General features: G+C 57.3%; 1 protein-coding gene across 9 annotated transcripts in view; it reads right to left on the reverse strand.

The window, feature by feature from the left end:
- MTUS1 (microtubule associated scaffold protein 1) overlaps window positions 1–27,645 on the reverse strand; it is a 120,893-nt gene that overhangs the window by 9,534 nt on the left and 83,714 nt on the right. For 8 of the 9 annotated variants that reach the window (XM_036762908.1, XM_036762905.1, XM_036762907.1 and 5 more), the window contains 3 exons: window positions 23,200–23,414; window positions 6,494–6,560; window positions 422–636 (listed from right to left, as the gene is read on the reverse strand). In XM_036762908.1, the coding sequence (XP_036618803.1) occupies window positions 422–636; window positions 6,494–6,560; window positions 23,200–23,414 (497 nt within the window). Of the gene's footprint in view, window positions 1–421; window positions 637–6,493; window positions 6,561–23,199; window positions 23,415–25,582; window positions 25,630–27,645 lie in introns of those variants that run through there. The other variant, XM_036762913.1, reaches the window with a different exon arrangement.

Raw genomic sequence — 27,645 nt, forward strand, 5'->3', positions numbered from 1 at the left:
CTGGGATACCGGGGAAGACCCTTCCCTCCAAGCCCGCTTCCTCCTCTGTCAAACGAGGACATGCACACAACACCCTCCCTGGGTTCCTCTAAATGCTTTGTGTGCCCTTCCCAGCTTTGGCCAGGGTACTGAAAGAACAGTGGCAGCATTCCCCATCAGGGCTTACTGGCAGCCATGGCAGGCCTAGGGCTTTGTCACAGCAATCCCCAGAACAGCATGTACTTCTACACTGTGTTAAGGCTGAAAAAGCACATTCCTCCTATGGGCCCATTTGCCAGGCCACAAAACCGAGGCTCAGGGATTTGTGAGCCCCACAGCCCCACCCTGCCCAGGGCCCCCTCCCAGGCCCCACTGGGCTACCTCCCCAGACCCCAGCCTGCCCAGGTCCCACCCTGCCTGGAGCCCCCTCCCAGGCCCTCACCTGACTCTGCAGCTGGGCCTGGTACTTCTGGACCTCCTGCACACACACACTCTGCAGCCTCTCACACTCGCCTGTGTAGTGGGCCTTCAGCTGGTTCTCCAGCTCCACCAGATCCGCCTGGTGCTGCAGGTTCAGCTTGTCCACAAAGGCCTGGCAGGCGGTCTGCAGCTCATGGCGGGCCTGTTCTAGCTTCTCACAGGCGGCAGAAGCAGTGACTGCAGAGAGGACCCCAACATTGCAGCAGAGATGGGGTCACAACAGGAAAGAGCCCTCACTCTCCCAGGCTATGAGAGTCCGTTTATTGGGCTCCCCGCGACCTGCCCAGCCCAGGGAGGCGAAGCTAGACCAGCAGGCTGGCCCCCAGGTCAGGGCCACAATCCAAGGAGACTCTCCTGACACCCAGTGCACTCCCACCGGGGCCTGCAAGGTCTTGGCTAGAAGTGAGCTCCCTGTCCTTGGAAGTCTCCAAGCAGAGGCCAGGGATGTGAAAGTGGGGATGCTGAGGCCCCGTCCAGTCCCAGGCTCCGGGACCACTGGCTCAGAGCCATCTCAGGGGCTGGATCTCCCCTGGAGCCCCTGGGCCAATGCTCACATAGCCTCGGCTGAAAGGCAGGCCTCCAGGGAGGGAGCTCACTCTGCTCCCAGACCACCCACCCCAGCTAGGGACGATTTTCTCTGCTTCCGGGGCCCACTTTAATGGTGACTTTGGACTTGCCTCTGGCGTTTCTGCCCTCGGCCTCTCCTTCTGAACTCAGGACCAGTCAGGGCAGGGCTAATCCTTTGTTCACAGAAGGGCCCTTGAAACACTTGGGGACAGCCGTGACCCCCACCCCTGCCCAGTCCGCACATCATCCGACTAAACACCACCATCACACACATACACACGCACATATAAGCCACATTCTTCTCCAATGAGGAAGCCGGTTAGCATCCGGGGCACAGATCAAGACACAAATTCAGAAGAACACAACAATGTGGAAACAGCTACAGGCAAAGCCTCAAAGAAAAATGCTAATCAGACCCAAAACCAACAAGAATTCCTAGAAGTATTAAAGAAAGAGATAAGAGTAGTGGAGGAAAGACTAGGAAAAGAAATGGGTGATACAAGAAAATTATGAAAAGAGAGTTAACAGCTTGGTAAACGAAACAAAAATATACTGAAGAAAGCAACGCCTTAAAAAACAAAATTGGCCTAATTGTAAAAGAGGTACAAAACCTCACTCAAGGAAACAATTCCTTCCTCCTCCCTCCCTCTCTGCCTCACCACCGGCTTCCGGGCCATCTCTTCTCTCTCCTCAGGGAGTTGATCCCTTGGGCCACAGCCTTCCTCTCCAAACCCTGGCTTTCTATTCAGCTGCTATCCCGTGCACACAGAGTGCGTCTCAGCGTCCAGCCTTTGTGACGTGCCCAAGAGGAAACCCCGTGGGAGCAGCAGTATCCCCCAGAAGGAGGTGGTGGCACAGGGGAACGCTGCGAGGCACAGGGAGGTCTTTACACCATGCGGGCTGAGCCATCCCCACCAGAGCCAATCAGAACAAAGCTTGCTTGGAGCCGTTTGGCCGCTGATGACGGATCGCCGTCACACCCCCAGCACATCCTCATCCGCTCAGCCCAAGTTACGATTTCCCGTCACTGCCAGGCTTCCTAATTTAAAACCTGGTGACTCAGCATCACCTCCTCACCTCCCATCGGGGCAGGGAGCTCACAGCGGAGACCCCAGTAGCAATGATCACCCTTTACAGGCAGGCGCTAATTGGGCTTGACAGATATAATACTGAATTATAGTTCAAGAAAATAGCTTCTCCCCTCCCCCTCTCCTCCCTTCTCCCCCGTAAGGGGTCAGAACTAAAGGCAGAAAAGACATCATCTGGCTTGGGGGGAGAGTGGGTGGCCAGGAAGCTCCCTAGGAGGGTCTTCCAATAGCTGGAAGGCTGTTTGTCCAGGGATGACCTTCAGTGGTCACATACTTCAAGGCTCTAACCTGAGCTTGCCTGCCCATCTCACGTCACCTCGATTCACCTTCAGCCCTGCTACCTAAGAGGCCCCAGGAAGAGTCAGGGTACAAGGCTGATCAGGAAACACTCCCTGTCCTGCAGAGGCAGGAAGGCCAGGCCGGTGGGATGGATGACGCAAGCAAAGGTGCGGGGAGGGGAGAGAGCAGGACGAGAAGGGGAATCGAGAGTGGCCCGGTGTGGCCACGGGGCAGAGCCCATGAAGGGGACTCACTCCTAGGACCCAAGACCAGCTAAGATGGTTGGGGTCAGAACTTAAAAGGCCTTGAATGCCAGAACCAGGAGCTTCTACCTTACACAGTGTGGGATTCTGAATGCGGGAGGGTCATAGCTGGAGCCAAGGAAGATTCACTGGTACCTGGGGAAAACACAGATGAGATTGGTCCCAGGACAGAGAAGAAAAGACCAAGGAGGAGGCTGCTGTAGCTACAGTAGCTGCCTCAGGGCCAGGGAATAGAAAACAGGTGGGCTTCCCAGGTGCCAATGCCACATGGCACAAGGAGTCATTACCCATGTGCCAGCTAGGAACGCTTCCTGGGGGAGGCGGATGGGGATGAGGCATCAGGCTGGACAAGGCCTGGTGGTGGGAAGTCACCTCCCAGGGCTGCAGTTGGAACGGCAGTAACCTCCTATGAAGCCCACAGATGAGAGGGCTCTCTGAGGTAAAGAACTGCCCTAACTTTGCCCCTGCACCCTCACTCTGGGCCCCAGCACATAGTAGGCACTTAGTAAATGCTTGGTGGTTGACTGTGAAGCATGAGGACACAGGGACATCCTGGCAGATGTGCCAGGGCCGCACCTGCTTCTTACCTAGGCCAAAGACCATGCCACCCTCCCTAAGGGTGAGTCATTCTGCTCACGTTGGGCCTGGCCAGGGCGGGAGGGCAAACTGGCCCAAAGGCCTGGCTCCTGCCCACACCTGGGATCCATCTGGCCCCTCCCTCTTCACCTCTTTCAAATCAACACTTGTGGCAGCAGACCCACCCACCCTATGACTCCCAAAGTCCTCCTCCTGGCCTCCATTCCCCTCCCCTTGAACTAAACCAAGGACAGGCTCACTTGTCTTCCATTCCTACTGCCCAGCACATAGTAGGTACTTATATGCTCACTCATTCATCAATTCTTGCAGGAGCCCAGTGACTGACCTACACTGGTCCTTCCATCGAGGGTAGTCAATGCTTCTCCATGGCACCCCCAGGGTGCCAGGCCAAGCAGGCATGCAGTAGAGGAAGGTCTATCCTCCTCCAAGTTGGAAAATCCAAAGAGGCCAGGACTAGGCCAAGCCCCATAGCCATCCATGGGTGGGGCAGGGGCAGGGGCATGGCCCACTGCACCACACAGGCAGCCGGAAAAGAAGGGGTCAGTGTGCAGCATCTGAGGGCAGGGGGAACATGCTCAGCTCTACGCCATCACCAGGGCAAAAACAACACCCTTCAAGCAGGCTGCCTCGGTCTGGATGGTGAACACAACCAAGTCAGAATGAGGTACCAGGAGCTGCGGGCACGTCCCTGCTAGCTGGTCGTGCTCTGGCTGCCCAATGAGACAAACTCTGCTGCAGAATCTGAGTGTCCCAAGACACTCTCGTCCATGTGGAGGAAGGCAGGGGGCTTCCATTAACACAGTTCACTGCCAGCCTCCCCCCACCATGTTATCGAACCCTAGGCCCAGCCTCTGCCTGGTGCTGGGGGCCTCTCATGGCCTCAGGGACAGTGCCTGCAAGACCTTCTGCTCTCAGCCCTTTTGGGGCCCGAGCCATTCTGCAGACGCTTTGGGCCATTTCAAGGGCATCTGAGGCAGCCTGGCCCAGCTGCTGCCCGTTGTGTAAGAGCTGCTACAACCCCCAGTAACTGAAGGAATATGGGGGATGAGCAGCTCGGCTTTCAGACTATCACAAAAGCAGCCCACGAAGCCCTTCTCACCTTCACTGTGCCTGAAAGGGCCTGGCATGAGGCAGAGAGACACAAAGGCGAGGGGGCAGGCCAGGAGCCCTTACCTGAGCCAGCCCGAGGAGGCCGCATTCAAAGGGTTGTCAATGCTGGCAGTGTTCTGTCCAGAATGGCCAGCCTGGCCAGGCCGGGGCAATGGCCCCCTTCCTTCCCCTCCCTTTAGAACCAACTCAAGGAAACAAAGGAGGCTTCTTTCCCACTTTAGTCTCACCCCCCATTCACCACCTTGTCTGGGGCGCACATGGCAGTGAGCGCGGCAGCCACATCGGGGCCCAGACTGTCCCCTGGCCTCTATGACATCTCCCTAGCTCAGCCCCCTTCCCTGCTCACATGGCCTCCTCCTGGCTCAGGCCCGGGACAAGCCTCTCCCCACTGGGTTCCAGCCTCCATGCAGATGCCCCAGGAATATGCTTGAAGCCCAGCTCTGATCATGTCGTGCCCTGCCACCCCTCCCCCCAAGGTCCTGTGAGTCCCTATCACCATCAGGATCAAAAGCCACCTCCTCTCCCATCTAAAGCTCTCCACAGTCTGGCTCCAAGCTGCCACTCCAGACCCCTCACCTTGGTCCCTGGAATGGGCAGGCGCTGGTCATGGCAGAAGAGCTGTGGGTGAGCCCAGAGTCTCTCCTCATGGCCCCTCGGGGGCCCAAAGGGCTGGATCCCTTAGTGAATGAGGCCCAGGAGAGGCCCTTTCTGCCTGCCCTCCCACCTCTGTCCCTCCCCTCTTTCCCACCCTTTGGGATGCTCCAAGGGCCTGAGGATGCCATGGGAGGGGAAGGAAAGATGACAGGCAAGCGTTGCGGTGCCCTTCAGGATTCTCTCCTGGAGAAAAGGAAGGCCAGGCCACCCCTGGTGGCCACGGAGCTTGGCCCATTTTAGACGCTCCCTGGCTGTGACCGGGCCTGCCATCACTTTACAACCCTATCATTGCACGCACAGTAGGACACCCCCATTGGTCCATATGGTCTGATGAGGCTCCATGCACCAGCTGCCAGGCTGGGGTGTCCTGGTGACTCACCAAGGCCCTGTCCCCTACACGGCCGTGCCTTCGTTAGGGCACCATGTGAATACTGAGCAGTGCAGCTTTCACTGCCTCTGTACCTCAGTGCATAAGGAAACACTGGTTAGGCACCTACTATGTGCCAGGCACTGTGCTAAGCGCTGGGATCCAAAAGAGGTCAAAAACCATCCCTGCCCTAAAGACACTGCCCACATCAGTTACCCGTTTTACAGGTGAAGAAACTGAGACTCAAGAGAGCAAAGTGGGCGGCCTGTCAAGTAAGTACGAGTCAGGACTCAAACCCAGATCTTTAGGACTAAAAGTGTAGTGCCCAGCACCCAGCCCAATGGCCCATGCCAGCCTGTCTGCCAGCCCTCCATCCCAGGGGCATGAAGGAAGTGCTTGGGTAGCCCACATGTGTGTGCCATACCAGCATGTGTGAAACATTCCACTAAACCTTCAAAGAGCCAAGAGAGTCACGGAGGTGGCTGGGTGGCCCACCGGTTACTGCACCAGGTCAGGTTTGAATCCTGCCTGGGTCGCTTACTAGCTCCGTGACCCCGGGCACTTCACTTCTCTAAGCAGGGGGTTTCCCCCCCTGCAAGGGGCTGGACTGGTCACTGCACCAGTGGAAGGCAGGCAGACAGCTCCTGCAGAAGCCCTTGGGCCACACACCAACAATGCCAAGTCATCGCCCCTTCTCTTTGGACAGGACCGTGTCTTAGTCATCGGCCTATGGATGAGCCGGCGGTGCCAGGAATGCAGGGAGCTCTTGGCCAAGCTGCCTCCCAGACCCTGGAGAAAGGCAGCCTTGGCTGGGGGCTGGGGGCAGGCTGACAAGGACAAAGTCAAAGCAAAACTCAGTGTCTGGGGTTCAGCCAGAGCCATGCAGAGGAAGCCAGAGAGAGAAAAGAGAGGGACAGAGAGAGGCACAGAGGACAGGCAGACTCTCCTGGACAAACAGACGGGCCGGGGCACAGATAGGGCGGCCAATGGCCAGCCCTAGAGGGGAGCCCTCCCCACCCGTGAGGGCTCACCCTCACTTGCACACACACACACACACACACACACACACACACACACACTCTTCCCCCTCTCTGGCCCCCCACTCTTACCCAGCTCTCCCCGGAGGCTGACCAGCTCTTGAGACAGGGCCTGGTGCTGTTTCTGAGCTTCCTCCCTCTGCGGAAGAGACACATCAGGTTACCAGAGTGTTTGTAGGAGGGTCCCTTTCAATCAGACCCACATTTGTTATCAGGAGGAAAGAGGAGCCAAGATAGGGATCATTCCGATTCCCAGCTCACGTTGTTACAAAAACAGGGGTGTCCCTGCCATCGTTAAGGAAGTGACCCCTGCACTGACCTCCCCCACCCCTGAACATTGCCTCTTTATGGATCCCAGGGCCAATCTTCACTCCAGGCAGCACAGCAGCCAAGGTCTGGGTGGGGCTGGGATGGCCTGGGGGATGGGGAGGAGGAAGGGGCTGAGATGGCCTGGGGGCTGGGGCTGTGCATACCTCTCCCTCCCAGCATGCAGCCAGCAGGCTCTGGGCTGAGGACCCTGGCCACTGACCAGGTAGCCCCCTACCTCCCTACCAAGAAATCCCAGCCATCTACCCACACCCCACACCCTGGGGCACAGGAGGAGAATCTGCTCAAGGTAAATATTTGATGTCCTGCTCCCTGGGGCTGTTGCAGGCATGTGCACCACTCTGGAATGCCGGTGCACTCCAAGTACGCACAGATCCACAAAAGTTTTCAGCCAAGCCCCTCCTGGCTCCAGGCACCAGGAGCCCCAATCCTTCCACAGCAGAGAGAAAACCAGATGGGGTAGAGCCCTCCAGGGGCTCCCCAGCTCTCCTCCACTCATCCGCTGGCTTGTCTGAGGATGGCCCCCCAGACTGCCCTGGCTAGAGCCCAGAGGAGGGGGCTCAGGAAGGCACCAGGAACAAGGCGCTGTCCGTCCAGGACTTACAAAGGCTTCTCGGGACCCTTCCCTTGAGTCTCCCTAAAGGGCAACATCCACGTGGGCACACACCCAGGCAGCTGCCAGACCACGATGGCCCCCCCCAGGGAGGCAAAACCTGAGGGTTCCAGCCTTCTGCCAAGCTGGGCCGGCTCCTGGCAGGTGAGCTGCATCCCTGCAGGGTGGGTGCCTCGCCCGCCGCTCAGCCAGCAGCGGCAGGGCCCCTTCCCAGGGAGCAGCCACATGCCCCAGCCCCTGCCCCCCTCCCCCTCGGGAGCCAGAGCCCCCCCATTACCCTGGTCGCAGCACACGGAGAGGACAGGCACGGCCGGCTGCCGGAGCAGCCCATTTCCCGGGTGTGTGCACAGGTGCTGGGGCCGCACCCTGGGCCAGTGAGGGCACAGCAGGCGGGCAAGGTGGGAGGGAGGAAGCCAGCCCTGCACTTCAGTTACCTGACGGGCCACCCGCCTCCTCCAGCTCCCTGGCGCTCAGGCTGGAGCTCCCAACACGGGCAGGACACTGCAGCTCTGGCCCTCCCTTCCTCCCTCCCTCTCTGCTTCCTTCCCTCCTTCCCTCCCTCCCTCCCTCCTCCCGCAGCAGTCAGGAGAGCTCCCTTAAAGCCACAGCCTGTAGGCCAGCCAGGCCTCCGTCACTGATGAAAAACGAGCCCCAGACACCAGCCTCATCGATTGCCACTGCCTCAAACATCAGCTGGCGGTGGGGGGAGGAACGGGGACTTGTCCCCGTGGAGATCATCATGGGATGATGGGGGGGGGGGGGGGCTTTAATTGAGGCCATCAGATTTTCACACTCATTATCATAAAAGGGAACCTCATTTCTGGAATTCTGAAGAGAGCAGCAAAGGAGGCTGGGAAGAGCGGGGACAAGCAGCACCACATCCCTGAGGAGTCCCCTGGCCACTGGCCGAGTGGGGAGGATGCCTGGGCCCTGACAGATCCCAAAAGCCAGCTGGGGGTGCGACGTGGACCCGGCCAATGGGAAGGGGGCACAGTGGGCTGCCCCCACAGCCCTGCTGAAGAAGGGCTTGACTGCCTCTGGGAGATAGAGCTAAACACAGACTCACTTCCACCGAGTCGGCAAGCATTTCTTAAGGGCCTACTTGGGTGGGCTGAGTAACCAACCAGCCACCTCTCACCTGGACTTCTGCAACAGCCTTTGTCTCCCTGCCTCTATCTCCCACAAGAAGGCTCAGGGCTAATCTGGTCACTGCCCTACTCAAGAACACTCTGTGGCTCCAGATTGCTTTTGACCTGGCATTCAAGGCCTCCAGCTCACATTCCACATTCTTCTCCCCTTCATCCACTCTGCTCTGGTCCATCCAGATTGCTGGCCATTTCAGGATCTTCTCCTACCCTCCCTGGACTTGGGGAAATCACACAAGCCAGGCATCATGCCTGGAGCACACGCCTTCATCTCTTCCTGTTGAGATCCTTGCCTTCCTTCAAGGCCCAATGCAGATGCTGCCTCCTCTAGAAACTCATCCCTGATCTCAGCTGCCTTCCCCTGAACAACTCTTAAAGCACACTGCCCAGGCCTCCCTTTGGTCCTTATCACACCAATCATTTGTCACACTGGTATGTGTGCCCTAGCACATTGTCCCTGCAAAGGGCCTCATGTTGTAGTGGCAAAAGCCCAAGATTTGGAACTCAAAGACAGGCCCAAATGTCAGCTCTGCTATTCACAGCTAACGTCCTTGGACAAGTGACTCCAGTCTGGGTCTGTTTCCTCCCCTATGAAGGGGAGGAGGGATCGGATGAGAGGCTCACAGCCCCAGTAGCTCAGAATCCCATGATCTTAGCATCTCCCCCAGCTTGGGTACGGTGTCTTGTCCAGAGAAGATGGTGACTATGTGACAGTCAAGAAAGGAGAGCCTGGAATCCATCTGCCAGGATCTGTTCCGAAAGGGGGTGTGGCCTTGCTGGGTAAGAAAACATGCCAGAGCTGTTCTGAGAATACAGCCTGACCTGGCTAAAGCAAATCAAGGGCCTCGCTCATGTGCAAAGCAGCCCCAAGAGCCAAAGGCTACTAGAGGTGGCCATCCTCCCAGAGCCCGGTGCTTCAGGAGCCTCAGCCATGGCCCCTGGAGCACGGGCAATATGATAGCCAACCCTGGGGAGAGGAGAGACAATCTGTGCTTGTTGCCTTTCCCCACACCCACACCCACACCTACCCACAGCCACAGAGAAGGCTCCCCCAGACATCTGTGAGCAACATCCAATGACACTTGTTGAACCCCCTGACGACCCCCACGTTCGGCTGTAGCTACGGGGGGCCGTTCATGGAGCATCTTCCAGACAAATTCATGGAAAATAAATGGGAGCCTGAAATGAGCATTGGGACTTCAGGAGTGCAGAAGCTCCCGGGAGGCAAGATAGAGAAGGAGCCCTAAAGGCCACCTTGTCCTATCCCCTCATTGTACAGGGGAGGAAACACTCACAGCAGGAAAGTGACTTGTCCCAGATCACCCAGGTAACAGGAGGCCAAGGCAGGACTTCCTACCTCCAACTCCAGCATTCTAACCACTGCACCACACTTCCTCTAGATGCAACACAGGGTATGTGAAAACATCCCGCGCCACCAGCTTCAGGCTTAACACAGCAAGGAGGGCTTTGTGAGGGACAGTTCAGCCTCTCTGCAAGTGGGTGTCGCATCCCACCACTACTGCACCCCAATTCTTGGTCCCCTCTGTTTCGGCAGACGCCTGCACTTTCCCATCTCTCAGACTCATGCTGACTACACCTGCACCCGTATCCAGGCCACCACCAACTCAGGCTGTCCATTCTCCCCCCAGCACATCCATCCAGGAATCTCCCAGCTGGCCTCCACGCCTCGAGGCTCCTAAAAGACCAGGGGGCCATTCAAGCCTCAGCTCACCAGACAAGGAGACCAGGGAGAGGTGTCATGTAAACGTGACTCCGACCAGAGCCATCCTTGCCCCCTCCAAGGTTAAAAGGACTGGTGGAAGGTATGTAGGGAGATCCTCCACCGGGCTATGGGAGAAGGCACAGACAGGACCCAGATGAAGGGGAAGGGCTGCAGTCTGTCCTGCCCACGGTGCTGCACAGACCCAAAGTCTAGGCAGACTGCCTGGTAAACGGCACTGCAGTGCTCACAACCCTGGGACGGCTCCCATGGGGACTTGTGAAGCAAGTTCCCATTCCTCTCCCAGGCATTCAAGGCTCTCTCACACTTCCTGCTTGGCCCTGGGTAACCCTCTCTGCTCTAGGACATTGGATGAACCCATTCTGACCTCTGGTCCCAAAGCTCGTACCCTTCTGCCCCCCCCCATGCCACCCCCATCCTCTCCAGTCATCTCAATCCTGCCACCCCTTGTTTAGGGGTCCTGTTCAAGTCTTGCCCCCTCCACCTTCCTCCTAAGTGATGGCCATCCTCTGTGCCTCAGTGGCCCTGAATGTCAGCCCACTTCCTGTGTATTTGGCATGCCAGCTGCTTTAGAACGTTTTACCTTCTGCCCTGAATGTCCTCTCTCTCTAACCCCAAATCTGGACGACACACTGCTGCCAGGCTAACACCTACAACATCACATTCAGGGCCTCGCAGGTGTGACCCCGTACACATCTGGAGAGTCCCCAGGCACTCCCTGGGGCTCCCTCTCAAGCTCAGGAGGATGCAACATCTGGTAGTTTAATGATCCTAGCACCTCCACTGTGCAGATGGGGACCCTGAGGCCTAGAGAAAATGCCCTGCCCAAGGTCAAACGCAGAGTGAAGCCCCATCTCTGCCTGACGGCTGCATGCTGCATTGTCTGCTCTTTCCAAGGGGCTACCAGGCTGCTATTAATGATGGGAGCGAGACAGCCACAGCCCAGGCCTCCCCCTCCCCCTCCCTCTCTCCCTCCTCTCCCAGGATGGTCCTGCCCCTCCTCCACTGCTCTTTCCCAGATTTCCAACCTCCCACATCCAGGCCTGTTGGAAGCCTGACCCTCCTAATCTTGTATAGGGAATCATTCCCTCATCCTGAGCGCAGTCAGCCTTGACCCATCACTTTAGCACCCTGTCTCCTGTACCTTCCTGTACTGGCTCACAAGGAAGAAGGGACCTGAAGAAGTCCTGATCACCCTGCCCTGCACCCACCACCCAAGCGGGAGGCTAAGCTCCCACCAGCCACTGCCACTCAGGGCCTCCAATTCCACAGCTGCACAAGCCACCACGAGAAACTTCATCCCCTGTACCACCACCAAGCATTTACAACAGCCCAGTGTGCCTGTGGAATCTGGGCCTGAGGCCCAAAGGGCCCATACAAACCAGGACCAATGTTTGGCACTGATCTCTCTGATCACTCTCCTTGGTTTACACCAGGGGTGGGGAACCTGCGGCCTCGAGGCCACGTGTGGCCCTTTAGGTCCTCAAGTGTGGCCCTTTGAGTCCAAGTTTTACAGAACAAATCTTTTATTAAGGGGATTTGGATTCAGTCAAAAGGTTGCTCTTGAGGACCTAGAGGGACATATGTGGCCTTGAGGCTGCAGGTTCCCCGCCCCTGGCTTATACCATCCCCAACCAGAGCAGCCTCTGGGAAATCCAGGAGAGAGCCTGGAAATAGCATGTACAGTCTCCTACACACACATACACATGTGTACGCGTACACGCATGTGTGTACATATTTACCTACCCATTGTCCTCAGACCCCATACAAGCCCATAGGGTAACATCTCCACCCACTGGACAGAGAACAGCCTTTCCGCTATCCCACAGAAAACATAACGGACTCACAGCAGCCCATAAATAATCCCTCTCATCTCCCCATCTCTTTAGCTAGTCCCACGTTCTCCCAGGTCCCTCCACATGCACAGCATCACCTTGCAATTTGGGCTCCCAGGAAGAACGGTCAGCAGGCTGACCTGGCCATCCCAGGGAAGCCCACTTTTGCCCTGGAGGGCCATACAGACACCTCCCCTAAAGTTCATTCCCTGAGGGCTTCACTTCCTGAAAGCAGACAACCACCTTTCCCTAGGATTTGCACCAAATAACCCGAGGTAATTTGGAAAAGGCCGGGTCTTTTGGCCCCTTATTTCAGGGCTCCCTGAAACTCCCTGATGTTCTGCCAGCTTCAGTCACATGGCTAACAGAATCTGGCTCTGGCTGCCCAAGAATTCCTCTCCTCTCTCCAGAAGGCTGGCTTTCTGAACTGCCCCAGCCAAGGCTTTTCCCCTCCCTCTCTCCAGGAAGCTGGGACTCCTCAGACCAGGGGCCTCACTTCTCATGGAGGAGGCATCTCAGGCTACACATTTATGCCACAGCATTCCCAAGGGCCCTCAGCCCACCCCAGGAGCCCAATCTACCTTAGCTCTGCTGCACTCTGGCCTGCCATGTCCTTCAGGAAAAGGCTAAGCAGAAGGGGGAAGCCCTCCTTTAGAGGCCAGCACAAAAGCGCAGCCCCTCCCACACCAGCCCCAGCCAATGGCCTCATCCCATCACCAAATCTCAGCCCCCAGGACGTCCTCTACAGGAAGAGACCCTCCAAAGTCCCAAACAAAGGCCCATCTCTCTGTAGGTTCCTGGAATAGATCCTGGACTCCTCCCTTCAGCAGAGCAGAGCGCTGGGAGGGCAAAGACGGGCACCTACCTAGCAAGGGCCACCAGGCTGGGAGCCAAGCGCTGGGTGGGCACAGGTCACCTACCTAGCAAGGGCCGCCAGGCTGGGAACCAAGCGCTGGGTGGGCACAGAAGGGAGCCTGCCTAGCAAGGGCCGCCAGGCTGGTAGCCAAGCGCTAGATGGGCACAGGTCACCTACCTAGCAAGGGCCACCAGGCTAGGAGGGTAAAGATGGGCACCTACCCAGCAAGGGCCGCCAGGCTGGGAGCCAAGCGCTGGGTGGGCACAGAAGGGAGCCTGCCTAGCAAGGGCAGCCAGGCTGGGAGCCAAGCGCTGGGTGGGCACAGAAGGGCATCTGCCTAGCAAGGGCCACCAGGCTAGGACGGCAAAGATGGGCACCTACCCAGCAAGGGCCTCCAGGCTAGGAGGGCAAAGATGGGCACCTACCTAACAAGGGCTGCCAGGCTAGGAAGGCAAAGATGGGCACCTACCAAGCAAGGGCCACCAGGCTAGGAGGGCAAAAATGGGCACCTACCAAGCAAGGGCCACCAGGCTGGGAGCCAAGCACTGGGTGGGCACAGGTCACCTACCTAGCAAGGGCCGCCAGGCTGGGAACCAAGCGCTGGGTGGGCACAGAAGGTCATCTGCCTAGCAAGGGCCACCAGGCTAGGAGGGCAAAGATGGGCACCTACCCAGCAAGGGCCGCCAGGCTGGGAACCAAGCGCTGGGTGGGCACAGAAGGGCATCTGCCTAGCAAGGGCCGCCAGGCTGGTAGCTGAGCGCTAGGTGGGCACAGGTCATCTACCTAGCAAGGGCCACCAGGCTAGGAGGGTAAAGATGGGCACCTACCCAGCAAGGGCCGCCAGGCTGGGAGCCAAGCGCTGGGTGGGCACAGAAGGGAGCCTGCCTAGCAAGGGCAGCCAGGCTGGGAGCCAAGCGCAGGGTGGGCACAGGTCACCTACCTAGCAAGGGCCGCCAGGCTGGGAACCAAGCGCTGGGTGGGCACAGAAGGGCATCTGCCTAGCAAGGGCCACCAGGCTAGGATGGCAAAGGTGGGCACAGAAGGGCATCTGCCTAGCAAGGGCCACCAGGCTAGGATGGCAAAGATGGGCACCTACCCAGCAAGGGCCACCAGGCTAGGAGGGCACAGAAGGGAGCCTGCCTAGCAAGGGCAGCCAGGCTGGGAGCCAAGCGCAGGGTGGGCACAGGTCACCTACCTAGCAAGGGCCGCCAGGCTGGGAACCAAGCGCTGGGTGGGCACAGAAGGGCATCTGCCTAGCAAGGGCCACCAGGCTAGGAGGGCAAAGATGGGCACCTACCCAGCAAGGGCCGCCAGGCTGGGAACCAAGCGCTGGGTGGGCACAGAAGGGCATCTGCCTAGCAAGGGCCACCAGGCTAGGATGGCAAAGATGGGCACCTACCCAGCAAGGGCCACCAGGCTAGGAGGGCACAGAAGGGAGCCTGCCTAGCAAGGGCAGCCAGGCTGGGAGCCAAGCGCAGGGTGGGCACAGGTCACCTACCTAGCAAGGGCCGCCAGGCTGGGAACCAAGCGCTGGGTGGGCACAGAAGGGCATCTGCCTAGCAAGGGCCACCAGGCTAGGAGGGCAAAGATGGGCACCTACCCAGCAAGGGCCGCCAGGCTGGGAACCAAGCGCTGGGTGGGCACAGAAGGGCATCTGCCTAGCAAGGGCCACCAGGCTAGGAGGGCAAAGATGGGCACCTACCCAGCAAGGGCCGCCAGGCTGGGAACCAAGCGCTGGGTGGGCACAGAAGGGCATCTGCCTAGCAAGGGCCGCCAGGCTGGTAGCTGAGCGCTAGGTGGGCACAGGTCACCTACCTAGCAAGGGCCACCAGGCTAGGAGGGTAAAGATGGGCACCTACCCAGCAAGGGCCGCCAGGCTGGGAGCCAAGCGCTGGGTGGGCACAGAAGGGAGCCTGCCTAGCAAGGGCAGCCAGGCTGGGAGCCAAGCGCAGGGTGGGCACAGGTCACCTACCTAGCAAGGGCCGCCAGGCTGGGAACCAAGCGCTGGGTGGGCACAGAAGGGCATCTGCCTAGCAAGGGCCACCAGGCTAGGAGGGTAAAGATGGGCACCTACCCAGCAAGGGCCGCCAGGCTGGGAACCAAGCGCTGGGTGGGCACAGAAGGGCATCTGCCTAGCAAGGGCCGCCAGGCTGGTAGCTGAGCGCTAGGTGGGCACAGGTCACCTACCTAGCAAGGGCCACCAGGCTAGGAGGGTAAAGATGGGCACCTACCCAGCAAGGGCCGCCAGGCTGGGAGCCAAGCGCTGGGTGGGCACAGAAGGGAGCCTGCCTAGCAAGGGCAGCCAGGCTGGGAGCCAAGCGCAGGGTGGGCACAGGTCACCTACCTAGCAAGGGCCGCCAGGCTGGGAACCAAGCGCTGGGTGGGCACAGAAGGGCATCTGCCTAGCAAGGGCCACCAGGCTAGGATGGCAAAGGTGGGCACAGAAGGGCATCTGCCTAGCAAGGGCCACCAGGCTAGGATGGCAAAGATGGGCACCTACCCAGCAAGGGCCACCAGGCTAGGAGGGCACAGAAGGGAGCCTGCCTAGCAAGGGCAGCCAGGCTGGGAGCCAAGCGCAGGGTGGGCACAGGTCACCTACCTAGCAAGGGCCGCCAGGCTGGGAACCAAGCGCTGGGTGGGCACAGAAGGGCATCTGCCTAGCAAGGGCCACCAGGCTAGGATGGCAAAGATGGGCACCTACCCAGCAAGGGCCGCCAGGCTGGGAACCAAGCGCTGGGTGGGCACAGAAGGGCATCTGCCTAGCAAGGGCCACCAGGCTAGGATGGCAAAGATGGGCACCTACCCAGCAAGGGCCACCAGGCTAGGAGGGCACAGAAGGGAGCCTGCCTAGCAAGGGCAGCCAGGCTGGGAGCCAAGCGCAGGGTGGGCACAGGTCACCTACCTAGCAAGGGCCGCCAGGCTGGGAACCAAGCGCTGGGTGGGCACAGAAGGGCATCTGCCTAGCAAGGGCCACCAGGCTAGGAGGGCAAAGATGGGCACCTACCCAGCAAGGGCCGCCAGGCTGGGAACCAAGCGCTGGGTGGGCACAGAAGGGCATCTGCCTAGCAAGGGCCACCAGGCTAGGAGGGCAAAGATGGGCACCTACCCAGCAAGGGCCGCCAGGCTGGGAACCAAGCGCTGGGTGGGCACAGAAGGGCATCTGCCTAGCAAGGGCCGCCAGGCTGGTAGCTGAGCGCTAGGTGGGCACAGGTCACCTACCTAGCAAGGGCCACCAGGCTAGGAGGGTAAAGATGGGCACCTACCCAGCAAGGGCCGCCAGGCTGGGAGCCAAGCGCTGGGTGGGCACAGAAGGGAGCCTGCCTAGCAAGGGCAGCCAGGCTGGGAGCCAAGCGCAGGGTGGGCACAGGTCACCTACCTAGCAAGGGCCGCCAGGCTGGGAACCAAGCGCTGGGTGTGCACAGAAGGGCATCTGCCTAGCAAGGGCCACCAGGCTAGGATGGCAAAGATGGGCACCTACCCAGCAAGGGCCGCCAAGCTGGGAACCAAGCGCTGGGTGGGCACAGAAGGGCATCCACCAGGCTAGGATGGCAAAGATGGGCACCTACCCAGCAAGGGCCACCAGGCTAGGAGGGCACAGAAGGGAGCCTGCCTAGCAAGGGCAGCCAGGCTGGGAGCCAAGCGCAGGGTGGGCACAGGTCACCTACCTAGCAAGGGCCGCCAGGCTGGGAACCAAGCGCTGGGTGGGCACAGAAGGGCATCTGCCTAGCAAGGGCCACCAGGCTAGGATGGCAAAGATGGGCACCTACCCAGCAAGGGCCGCCAGGCTGGGAACCAAGCGCTGGGTGGGCACAGAAGGGCATCTGCCTAGCAAGGGCCACCAGGCTAGGATGGCAAAGATGGGCACCTACCCAGCAAGGGCCACCAGGCTAGGAGGGCACAGAAGGGAGCCTGCCTAGCAAGGGCAGCCAGGCTGGGAGCCAAGCGCAGGGTGGGCACAGGTCACCTACCTAGCAAGGGCCGGCAGGCTGGGAACCAAGCGCTGGGTGGGCACAGAAGGGCATCTGCCTAGCAAGGGCCACCAGGCTAGGAGGGCAAAGATGGGCACCTACCCAGCAAGGGCCGCCAGGCTGGGAACCAAGCGCTGGGTGGGCACAGAAGGGCATCTGCCTAGCAAGGGCCACCAGGCTAGGAGGGCAAAGATGGGCACCTACCCAGCAAGGGCCGCCAGGCTGGGAACCAAGCGCTGGGTGGGCACAGAAGGGCATCTGCCTAGCAAGGGCCGCCAGGCTGGTAGCTGAGCGCTAGGTGGGCACAGGTCACCTACCTAGCAAGGGCCACCAGGCTAGGAGGGTAAAGATGGGCACCTACCCAGCAAGGGCCGCCAGGCTGGGAGCCAAGCGCTGGGTGGGCACAGAAGGGAGCCTGCCTAGCAAGGGCAGCCAGGCTGGGAGCCAAGCTCTGGGTGGGCACAGGTCACCTACCTAGCAAGGGCCGCCAGGCTGGGAACCAAGCGCTGGGTGGGCACAGAAGGGCATCTGCCTAGCAAGGGCCACCAGGCTAGGAGGGTAAAGATGGGCACCTACCCAGCAAGGGCCGCCAGGCTGGGAACCAAGCGCTGGGTGGGCACAGAAGGGCATCTGCCTAGCAAGGGCCGCCAGGCTGGTAGCTGAGCGCTAGGTGGGCACAGGTCACCTACCTAGCAAGGGCCACCAGGCTAGGAGGGTAAAGATGGGCACCTACCCAGCAAGGGCCGCCAGGCTGGGAGCCAAGCGCTGGGTGGGCACAGAAGGGAGCCTGCCTAGCAAGGGCAGCCAGGCTGGGAGCCAAGCGCAGGGTGGGCACAGGTCACCTACCTAGCAAGGGCCGCCAGGCTGGGAACCAAGCGCTGGGTGTGCACAGAAGGGCATCTGCCTAGCAAGGGCCACCAGGCTAGGATGGCAAAGATGGGCACCTACCCAGCAAGGGCCGCCAAGCTGGGAACCAAGCGCTGGGTGGGCACAGAAGGGCATCCACCAGGCTAGGATGGCAAAGATGGGCACCTACCCAGCAAGGGCCACCAGGCTAGGAGGGCACAGAAGGGAGCCTGCCTAGCAAGGGCAGCCAGGCTGGGAGCCAAGCGCAGGGTGGGCACAGGTCACCTACCTAGCAAGGGCCGCCAGGCTGGGAACCAAGCGCTGGGTGGGCACAGAAGGGCATCTGCCTAGCAAGGGCCACCAGGCTAGGAGGGTAAAGATGGGCACCTACCCAGCAAGGGCCGCCAGGCTGGGAACCAAGCGCTGGGTGGGCACAGAAGGGCATCTGCCTAGCAAGGGCCGCCAGGCTGGTAGCTGAGCGCTAGGTGGGCACAGGTCACCTACCTAGCAAGGGCCACCAGGCTAGGAGGGTAAAGATGGGCACCTACCCAGCAAGGGCCGCCAGGCTGGGAGCCAAGCGCTGGGTGGGCACAGAAGGGAGCCTGCCTAGCAAGGGCAGCCAGGCTGGGAGCCAAGTGCAGGGTGGGCACAGGTCACCTACCTAGCAAGGGCCGCCAGGCTGGGAACCAAGCACTGAGTGGGCACAGAAGGGCATCTGCCTAGCAAGGGCCACCAGGCTAGGATGGCAAAGATGGGCACCTACCCAGCAAGGGCCACCAGGCTAGGAGGGCACAGAAGGGAGCCTGCCTAGCAAGGGCAGCCAGGCTGGGAGCCAAGCGCAGGGTGGGCACAGGTCACCTACCTAGCAAGGGCCGCCAGGCTGGGAACCAAGCGCTGGGTGGGCACAGGAGGGCATCTGCCTAGCAAGGGCCACCAGGCTAGGATGGCAAAGATGGGCACCTACCCAGCAAGGGCCACCAGGCTAGGAGGGCACAGAAGGGAGCCTGCCTAGCAAGGGCAGCCAGGCTGGCTGATGGGGTCTCACTCTGGGTCTTTCCAGGCAAGATTTTAATGTAAATATTTTCTTGTTCTGACCCTGGCAAATACGGGACTTGAAAGTTTCCCTGCAGAAAGAAGAACTGGAAGTAAGGATTGCATAAGCCCATTGTGTAGGGCTTGTTTTCAAATATGTAACAAGTTATCCCACCCTCCTTTCTAAGCTGTCCAGCTTGTCAGAATTTCCTTCCGTTCTCTTCTGGGCATTTCTAAACATTCCACTGATTCCACCTTCTTTTCCTTTTTCCCCAAAGGCCCTTCTCAAGGCCCTTGAGGCCCTTCCTGGCCCCTGGCTTAAGTGGCTGCACCCACACAGGAAGCTCTGTGTACAATGCAGAGCTGAGGACCCTCAGATGGCAGAGACCCTAGAGAATGCTCCTGCTTTGGCCTGGTACATCCATAGCCTCCTGCATTAAGGAGATGATGAGCAGCTCCAGGGGGCATGAAGAGCTATGATTTCATTAGGAGGCCTGCACACCTGTCGCTCAGTCTGCAGGCAGAGCATCAGTAACCCCAGTGGCTGGGAGCTGTCCTGTAGCACAGGGGCTGTGGCAACACATGACAGTGGGGGAAGCGCATGAGAGTTGACAGGGCACACGCCAGGGCTCCACCAGCTGCCCGATCGAGCTGCTGCTAGAACCTTTAGTTTATAACTTGGACTCTTTCTGTGCCTGAGGGTCCCCCCAAGAATCATCCCAGCAGATACTCAGGGAAAGGATCCTTCCCCTTCCCCTCAGGCTCCCCACTTCTAGAGATGCTGTAGCATGTGAAGACCACCCTCCACTTGCAGAAACAGGCAAGTCATCTGAGATCAGGTAAAGGGGTCAGCATAGGGCTGAGGGTTAATAAAGGGTTAAGTCATATCAGGATAACCCTGCACACAATTAAAAACTTTGTTGGATGCCTCTGGTTCTTCATTTTGCACATAGTCTGTCTGTCCAGATAGGGTGACCCTCAGACTCATCAAAATAACCCCAAAACACAAAGGAAATATAGTAGCCCGTCAGTCCAGGGGCTGGGCATCCAGTGCTCAGGAAGCGTCCAGATTCAGGGAGCACCGCATCATCCTCATCCCCTATAGTTGGGGAGCTGCAGGTATGATACAACTGCAGTCAGTCAACAAACATTCATTAAGCGCCTACTATGTGCCAGGCCCTGTGCTAAGCTTTCGGGATATAAAGAAAGGCAAAAAGCAGTTTAACGGGGAGACCACATGCCCACAACGATGTACAAACAAGAAAGATATGACATAAAGGCACTGGAGGCTGGGGCCGAGGAAGGACTTGAGCAGAGATTTGAGGGAAGCCAGTCAAACCAAGAGGTGGAAGGAAGGAGGGAGATCATTCCAGACTTGGGGGACAACTATGGAAAACATGCCGGAGATTCCCTTGGGGTCCCCAGAGCCCATCAAGCTTTTGGCCACCTTACCCAAGGCTAGCCAAGGGTGTGGTTACACCGCCCTCCGTGGGGCTCTGGCGAAGGTAAGGGTCATTTTTCTCCTCCTTCTCTTTGGTTTCCTCTAAGAGCTTTCTGTCTCCTACACGGCCCAATCATGCCATCAACAGGCATTTACTGAGATCCAGGCCTTGTAGATACAATGACCAAATAGTAACACTCCGGTCGGTCCTCAAGACGCTTACCTTCTAATGGTGGAGATGCCATGAACCTCTACAGGTAAGTACAAGATAGATACCGAGTAGAGAGCCTTCTATGGAGATGCAGGACTTGGATTCCACGGGAGGTCTCTGTTAGGAGGAGGTGTCTGTCCTTGGCCCAGGCTTGCTGGAGGGAGGGCCTCACACAAACTGGCTTCCTGGGTTTCCCTGATATTAGTTTCTAACACTCCTCTCCCCATCCCTTCCCCAAAGGGATCACACGCTAAAGTTTGAGGACTTCATGAACCCTTGGCCCAGTTTTAATTCATCAGCCTCTGGGGCATCTTCAAAGTAGGAGTATCCTGGCCCAGAGGGATGGAGGGGGACGGGGAGAGGTTCTTCGGGTTTCTAATCCTCCCATGGCTCTCAGCTTGTGCTCTCTGTCAGTCTGTCTCACTATTTATCTTGGGTGGCAGCTCCTACTTAGGCAAGGCCATCCTGTCCTCTCCAGGGCAAAGGGCATTTTATATTGCAGAGAACACAAAGATGGCACTTGGCTGTACCTTCTCTCCCTGGCCAGTTATCACTGCTCCCTTCATCCTCCCCCCTGGTCCCAGGCTGGAATCAGAAGCCATTCTGGATGGCTGGGTGTCAGGGAGGCTCAGCTGCACTGAGGGCTGCTCCCACCAGCCCAACCTCACCTTCCCCCTCAACCCAGGGAACTTAACTTTTCCCAAGCTTGGCCAACATGGCAGCCGACAGTGCCATTCCTTCAGGTGAGACGGAGTCTTACCATCTGCCCTGCCGACGCACCCTGGAGGGCCCTGGCACCATTATCTGACCTGCTTACAGCTCCTCAGGGCTTCCAGGACTCCTGCCTCTGCCTCATAGGTGAGCCTTCCTCCACATGTCATCTCTCCCAATTCAAGTCTGAGGTACCCTAGAGCAGGGACTGCCTCCATTCTATTTGTAGAGCTGGGCACACAGCAAGCACTCAATGAAGGCTTTTCCATTCATTTCTAACGTAGCTCACAGATACACACATGCACACACGCACGCGCACACACACACTCCTCTTTTCTCCTGCCCTCAGTTTCCCCTGTCAGCCTCCACTCATCCTGAGCTTTAGGCTTCCTAATGCCACTTTGACAGGACCTCCCTCTCCTGGTCATTCTCCAGTGCCCGCCTCATAGCCATCCTCTGTGAGATCTAAGTTAGTTGGCCAGTCCCTGCGCAGTCTCACTGCACTCTTCACACAAACCTTATTTTTCTTCTTTATTGGAAGCACCTCCCTTTGGGTCTTCAGAATTTCATTCCCAAGCCCTTCCCATCCTTCCTGGACTTTCTTCCCAGTTAGCACTGTAGTTTGTGGGAGCCTACCTACCTGCCAGTGCTTAGCCCAGTGCCTGACCCAAAGTGGGTGCGCTAAGTATGCACCACATGACAGACTCTGGGGGGCTTGACACCCACAAGGCCTGCGTTCAAACATGGCTTCAGACACAGTCTGACCCTGAACAATCTCTTTGAGCTTCAGTTTCTTCCTCTGTTAAACGAAAGGGCTGGATTCCATAGTCCCCAAAGTCCACTTGGGTTCTAAAGCTATGAGCCTGTGACCCACGGTTCTGCCTGTGCAACCCTGGTCAAGTTCCTTGTCAGCCTCAGTCCCCTCCTAAGGTGAGGAGACTGGGCTTTCCAAGGTTCCTTTGCAATTCTCAATCAATGATCCTGTAATTATAAAATTTCTCAGCAGGCTGCCCATTTCATTTATTCCAAAAATAGATAAGGAAGAGGAGATATTTTTTATTTGTTCCAACGTGGGGGTGTGTGTGTGTGGGGAGTTTGGCCTCATTAACCTTGAATGATAAATTTTCAAATACATCCCGAAGCTGTGATGCACATTGAAGTCTAAAAGACACAGCCAAATACTGAAGGATACATGATTTTCATCCCCAGGTTAGGATCACCTGTAGCCTTTATCTCTGGGATGAGAAAGACATCTCCATAAAGATCCCCACAACCTGCTAATCTCCAAAATCAAGTAACACTCCGCTGCCCCATCAGAGGCAAGGGTTCAGAGGACACACTGCTTTCCTCAAATACAGCTTAATCAGAGCTCATTGAACCATAAGACTGTCTGAGGAGGATGGGGCCTCCCCTAGGATGACCCAGCACAAGCACACCTCTCAAAGACACAGCACCATAGCTCTGCTGGGAATGAAACAGGCCACAAAATGCCAATAGATCACAGCTCTCAGGAATGACATTGATTGTCTGACACAAAAATCTACGACTGGCCTCTCCCAAAGAATTTACTTCTGAGGATGGCAGCATCTCTTTATGATGGGAGACACAGTTGTTGAAAAATACTTTGTTTTCTCCAACCTCTAGCCCAGAGTCCGATCTTTATGCCCTGGGGAGACTGTCTGTGGACAAATTATGGAAGGTCAGGGTACAGCATAAGTAGGGGTGAATGACCCTGAACCACTCAGCCCTAGCCAATCCCAGAACCTCTGAAATACCAAAATTTTTCAAACAGAAATACAGACCTTCAACCCTGGCAGGCTACGGCAAGGACAAGAACAAGGTCTCTCTCCACCTGCACAGGTTTGATACAAAGAGAGTGAGGGTGGAGAAGACAAGGACATGACAAATCTTGCCATTTCTGGCAAGGGCACTGATCAAAGACGTCATCCTGCTCAGAATGCCCAGCTCTCAGGGGAGCAGGAGGGAAAGTCACCGGTGCTCATGTGGGAATCTTTCCCTGGCACCCCCTCCCACAGCTGCCTGCTGTCCTACCTCTGACAGCAGATGCTGGACGACCACGGCCAATGCCTCCAACTTGCGGTTCCCTCCTGTGAGGAGTTGCTTGAGGTGCAGGATGACCTTGCCTTGGTGCTCACATTTTGCTCTATAGGAGGCCAATCCCAGGGCCTTTTCAGTAGAGAGAGCATCGGGAGTAGCCTGGGGCTGGCTGCATGATGTTGGAGGATGCCTCTGTTTACCCTTTTCAACTGAAAAAGAAAAGAGGGGGAATAAAACACCTTCAGTTTCAGAGATACTATCAACCGGTCCTGAGGGTTTCTCATTTAAAATGCAATGGAGACAACACTTTCATTTCAGAACACCCATCTAATCACATCACCCAGTGAAATGGGGAAAGACCAAGGCACCACCCTGGTCACTCCTCAGTGCCAGAGAAGCCCCTGGCAAGCAAGGAACTGATGGACGCCTAGGTGAGGAGGTGAGGACTGGAGTTATGAGGGAGCAAATGCAGATCTGAGGTCCAGCTCTAGGTGGAGGGGCCACCTAGCTCCATCCTGCACCCCAGAGGAATTGTAGCCCTGACCCTCCTGATGAATGCCCTAAGCCCTCCAAGGGATAGCACCTTCCACACTGGGGCAGCTCTGACTGGCACCAGCCCCAAGCAGCCTCTCTGCAATGTCCCCCACTGCTCCTGGGAGAACCAGCCTTTCCTTACCCCCATGTGGGAGCCCCTCAAATACTTCAGTTCCTTCAAGTGCTCCTCATATGAAGAGGTCACCTCAACTTCCTGGGTTCTCCTCAGTTGTGCTTTCTGTAAAATGAGGGAAGGTCTGCCCTCGATAAGCTCATTCCCTCTCCTACGGGCTACAATTCTGTCGCGACATGCATTGGTCCACCTTTGCTCCCTGTTCCCTCTCCTAGGAGTCTGGACACAAACATGCACTTCTCCTAGGGGGAGGAATCCTGAAAACAGCAAGTATACACTTAATAACCTGAGGAGGGATGGGCCGCTACCAGCTAGGAGATCAAGAAAGGCTTCCCTCTAGAGGAGGTGAGATCTGGTGAATCCTGCTGGAGATGAGGGATTCCGAGAGGGGGCACCAAGACAGAGAGCGTTCCAGGCAGGGGGACAGCCAGGCCGAGGCCCCAGAGGAGGAGAAGATGGGATACCGAGTCTGGGGAGAATAGATCATTTGGCGGTTTGTGCAACAAGCCTGGAAAGGAGCGTTGGAGCCGTAGAGGACCGGGTCAAGGTCAGAGGGAGTCCTGGGGGCTCCCAGAGCGGGGAGTGACGCAGCCTGATGCCTTCTTAAGGAAGTTCATTTTGGCAGCCGTGTGTTCAATAGACTGGAGAGGGACCAATGAGGACATTGCAACCATCTCTTAGGAGGTGACAATGGCCTGAACTGGAGTAATGACGGGGAGTGAAATGTTATGGTGACTGAGGTGACAAAACTGAGTAAGCAATGGGTCTAAGACACCAAGTTAAAGGATGAGTCCAGGGTCAGGGGGTGAGAAAGAGGGGCCTGAAGGTCCTTAAGGGTTCATTATAGCAAGCAATCAACAAGCTTGTATTAAACACCTACTGTGTGCTAGGGAGCAGGGTCAGGATTCAACGAAACTGTCCCTACGGAGGGAGGCAAGCAGGATGTGAGTCTGTGCTGTATACAAAGAGTCACCAAGGAAGATGCAGGGTAGCCTGCGAGGGAGGGCAGCCACAGGAGGGGGAATCAGGAAAGGCTCTCTCCTTAAAGGCAGAGGGGGATTCGGAACACCCACCAAGCTCATTAAGGCTACGGGAGAAAGGGGACAGATGGGAAGAGAGGGGGCCGTTGATCCTAGGAGTCCACCCACCAGTTATGCCAGACCCCTGGAAACAGGGCCCTCAGAAGGAGTCCCAAGGGGGCCATGGAAAGGGAGAGTCAGCAGGACACCATGAACGAAGATCAGACCCAACCCTCCATGTGCAGGCTGTGGGGGGGCAGAAGTCTGGACACAGGCCCATGGGGCGTGAGTCTTGGACCAGGCACAGGAAGGCAACGCCCATCACAACAAGACTTGGGTGGGTGGGAACAGCCTAGGATGGGAGGAGACCAGGAGGGGGTTTCATGTCTCCCAAAGACTCATGGAGGAGCACCTACTCTGGGTCAGGCTCTGGGCTAGGCCTGGGGATACCAGGACAAAGGAAAGATCCCTTCATGGCCACAGCCCCCAGCCTAACCCAGCATCTCTCCTTGGCATGCAGTAGCTGCTTAATGAATGTTTGTTGCATTCAAATGGCCCCAAAGGCTCTGGTCAGAGCAGTCCCCCAGAAGCCGGAAAATCTTTTCCTTTGATTCTGTCCCACAGAACGGAGGCCCAGGAGACACCCAGGGAGGGGCGCACCCCTCCTCCGGAAAGCTCACGACCCACTCACTATTGGACGTCGCCATCCCTGACATCTGGAGGCTGGGAAGAGGTCGTGGGAAAGGAGGAAAGAACAGGCCGATTTCCTGTTTTGATGAACCTGGGTTCACACAGTCACCAGGGCAAGGGCAGCGTGGGCCATCTGCCTCTTAATGACGATGATGACAGCTAACTCTCACATATGCCAGGCACTGTGCTAAACGCTTCACAAACAGGATCTCCGTTGTTCCTCACAGCAATCCTGGGAGAGAGCCTTTATTAGTGTCTCTGTTTTACAGATGAGGAAACCAAGGCAGGCAAAGGCTACGTGACTTGCCCAGGGTCACACAGCTCGTAAGTGTCTGAGGCTGGATTTGAACTCGGGTCTTCCTGACTCCAGGCCCAGCACTCTACTCAAGGAGCTTCTCATATTGGTTTCAGGGGAAGCAGAGAGCGTAGGGAAGCGGCCTTCAGGGGTGATAAGGAAACCAGTGTATCTCCATCTAGCGTGGCTTCTCGGCAACCTCCAATCCCAGCCAGACACAGTTCATGTTTGTGGTGCTACTGAGCGAGGCTGAGCCTGAAATGACCCTACCAACTGACCCTAAGCCTAGATTTTAAGTGACATCATCCCCTGGACACCAGCCACGGACAAATTTCCCAAGTCACAGGGAGGGTGCATCACTTGAGTTACAACCATTGCCACCAATCAACTGCATCTGTCTATTTCCAGCTAGATCTCATTTGATCCAAAAGCACTATTGAGAACCTACTAGGTGCAGAGAAACATGAGGGAGATGAGACCCAACCCTGGCCTTCTTAGAGCCAAGAGGACAAAGACAGATACACACCCAAAGCTGCCCCTTTGAGAGGAAAATTCAAAGTAGCCCATCCAGGACAAGTGTCTAGAGGCACATAGTCCTACCGGGCACCAGCTCCCTTTTCTGGATTATCCTCTATCTAGAACTATCCGTGACATTTTCCATACTACAAACTCCCAGCCTCCTGGCCAATGGGGGAAAGCCAGGCTCTCCTCATAAACCCTGGTGCCCACACCTGAGTCTCCCAGCTGCCCTGATGCACAGTCAGAGCAGTTCCATCCTTTGGGACCCTGGGGCAATACTGTGCCCAAGGCCGGGACAGCCCCATGGGAGCCAGGCCAGACCACCCCCCAGAGGCTGTTGCAACACTGCCAGGCAGATTCCTCTCCTGCTGTACTCCCAAGACCCGGGCTAGCTCTTCTAGGGCCGCCTTCTGCCTGTATGAAGGTACTGCCTGTTACCCTAGTCCAGAGGCGCTGGGTGGGAGGCTCTGGCTAGCATTCTTCTCTCGTTGACCTTGGTTCCTCTCTGTGTTTCCACCCTCCCACAAAGCCACAGCACTGTCTCCTCTCTGCAGGAGTTAAAACAAGCCAGATAAAGACTTAGTTGCTTCAGGCCAGAAAGAATGACTGGTTTAGTCCAGCAAAGCCCCCCTTAAGGTATTGCACTTGGTAAGAACAGAAACTGAAGTCCCAGAGAGGAAGTGACTTGCCCAAGGTCATACAGCTAGTAAGAAAGAGGGGAAACTACACTGGACCTCAGGAGAGGGTTTGCATTTGAGAGCCATCATCTCAGAAGGCTGGCTGCCAGAGACATTTCTCCATCTTTGCTTCCTCACATGCCCAGCCCAGTCCAGCCAAAGCTGAATGCACACAGTTTGCTGTTGATCCCTAATGGCAGATTCAGTCTTGGTACCTGCACTTCAGGGTGTGCCCTGGGGCTGGCCACAGCTCCCCTGGGAAAGGCCAGGAATGTGGTTAGACAGGTAGAGAAGACCATGACTTTCCCCTGCTCCACGTGTCTCTCTGTTCTGTTTCCTCTACATGTTCGCCAGCATTCTCTCATACATCAGAGAAGAGGCTTAGGCTTCAAGACCTGAAAAATCTCAGACCTCAGACTTTTTGTGGTTATTGGGCAAGTAACCATTCCCTGGCTTATTGACCCTTCAGAGACTGAAAAATAGGAGGCATCTGGAATGCCCCCCATAATCGAAGGTGAGACCTCTAGAGGAAGGACCCTCACCCCTGGAGCTCAAGGAAACATTGAAAGGGAA

This window comes from Trichosurus vulpecula, chromosome 6 (genome assembly GCF_011100635.1).
Source record: "Trichosurus vulpecula isolate mTriVul1 chromosome 6, mTriVul1.pri, whole genome shotgun sequence".
NCBI classification, from domain to species: Eukaryota; Metazoa; Chordata; class Mammalia; order Diprotodontia; family Phalangeridae; genus Trichosurus; species Trichosurus vulpecula.